General features: G+C 59.0%; 1 protein-coding gene across 1 annotated transcript in view; it reads right to left on the reverse strand.

The window, feature by feature from the left end:
• The window catches only part of tfr2 (transferrin receptor 2), a gene marked incomplete at its 5' end in the record, with an annotated part of 6,474 nt that extends 4,678 nt beyond the window's left edge, over positions 1–1,796 (reverse strand). The window contains 8 exons of the mRNA XM_008403222.1: positions 145–228; positions 300–363; positions 433–515; positions 688–807; positions 875–1,050; positions 1,147–1,286; positions 1,366–1,608; positions 1,725–1,796. Of these exons, the coding sequence (XP_008401444.1) occupies positions 145–228; positions 300–363; positions 433–515; positions 688–807; positions 875–1,050; positions 1,147–1,286; positions 1,366–1,608; positions 1,725–1,796 (982 nt within the window). The remainder of the gene's footprint in view (positions 1–144; positions 229–299; positions 364–432; positions 516–687; positions 808–874; positions 1,051–1,146; positions 1,287–1,365; positions 1,609–1,724) is intronic.

Raw genomic sequence — 1,796 nt, forward strand, 5'->3', positions numbered from 1 at the left:
GTGGATCTCTGTGGATCTCTGTGGATCCCTGTGGATCTGTACCTGTTTTAACACCAAACACTGTAAAACCAAACCTGATGGAGCTGAGATCACTTATCATCATGTCTCTTTAAATTCAACCATTTTAAACTCTGAACCCGAATCAGAGGAACCTGTTCACCTGTCTGATGGCGGCGTCCAGCAGGTCGACCAGCAGAGGACTGGTGGAGGCCGACAGGTGATCATCACCTGGAGAACAACACATCCTGTTAGCTCTGATTGGCTGAGAGGAAACCAAGCCCTCTGATTGGTTCACTTACCCATGATGGCCTGATCCAGACTGAAGTAAGCCACGGCCTTCAGGTGCAGCATGGACAGGTAACCCTGGAGGTCAGAGGTCACAGTCAGCAGAGTTCAGGTCAGCAGCAGGTAGAAAGGCATTCTGGGAAAAACCTCGAGCCATTCCGTCGCTCCGACGTTCCCGAAGTCTCCGGCATCCCAGCTGACGAAGAGCAGACTGCGCCTGGGACTGAAACCTGCAACCATCAACAGGAACAAGAGGTTCACCTGGACAGGTAGAGACAGGAAGTCCACCTGTCCAGGTGAGTCAGAGACAGGAAGTCCACCTGTCCAGGTGAGTCAGAGACAGGAAGTCCACCTGTCCAGGTGAGTCAGAGACAGGAAGTGCACCTGTCCAGGTGTCCTTACCGTTCTTCACCATGGCGCTGAAGGTTCTGGCCAGCTCCAGCAGGACGGCGGTTCCGACTCCAGACTTCACGGCTCCTGGACCCAGAGAGTCTCGCTGGGCTCCCAGTATGACGTACTGGTCTGGGTCAGAGGTCACTGGTTTACACCTGGAGCTTCACCTGGCGGTGGTGATGATGTCACAGCGTACCTGGCTCAGCTCGGCCCTCCAGGGAGGAGAAGATGTTGTTGAGCAGAACCGGAGTCATCAGGTTCTGGACCGACAGCCGGACCCTCCGACCAGAACCGAAGTCCGGACCGAGAACGCAGCGGACGTACGGCAGCCGCCCTCTCCAAGATGGCGGACAGGGAGGACCCGTCAGCTGACTGAGGAGCAGAGACAGGTAGCAGCTGAACACCTGAGGGGGCGGAGCTTACCGTAACACCTGAGGGGCAGGGCCTAAAYGAGGAGGCGGGTCCTACCTGAGCAGCTTGGCGGCTACAGTAGCGGTGATTGGCAGCGCYGGGATCAGCGGGAGGCCGGAGGACGGGATGGGGGGGAACCGGGAGAGGTTGAAGGAGGGGAAGCCGGGGGTGAAGGGGTCACCWGAGCCYAGGTGGACCTGCAGGGAGAGGAGCTGATTGGTCAGGAGCTCAGGTGAGTCTAAGGTTAGTTTAAGGTCAGGTGTCTCTCTCTGTTACATGCTCGGACACGGCGGTGTGAGCGTTCAGTCCCAGGCGCCGAGGGTCCTGCGGCAGGTCGGCGGGGTCAGGGTAGATCAGAGCTCCGCCCCCTCCGTTCCTCTCGGCCAACCAGACCTTCTCGGCGAAGCTGACTCCGCCCCCAACCCGCATCACCACCAGGTGGCCGGCTGCCGACACGCCGACRCTCCTCAGCCAGTTGAAGTCCTCTGGACGGCCGTAGTGGGCGTAGACCACGCCCCCCTGTGGACGGACATGTGAGTGGGACTGTGGTTGCCATGGAGACCACGCCCCCCTGTGGACGGACAGGTGAGTGGGACTGTGGTTGCCATGGAGACCAGCACTTCCTGTGCTCCTACCGTGTAGTTTCCTGTGGCGCTGTAGGGACAGTAATCAGACGGGTTCAGAGGAATCTGTTCAGAGACCCGACC

The sequence above is a fragment of the Poecilia reticulata genome, unplaced genomic scaffold, assembly GCF_000633615.1.
Source record: "Poecilia reticulata strain Guanapo unplaced genomic scaffold, Guppy_female_1.0+MT scaffold_332, whole genome shotgun sequence".
NCBI classification, from domain to species: Eukaryota; Metazoa; Chordata; class Actinopteri; order Cyprinodontiformes; family Poeciliidae; genus Poecilia; species Poecilia reticulata.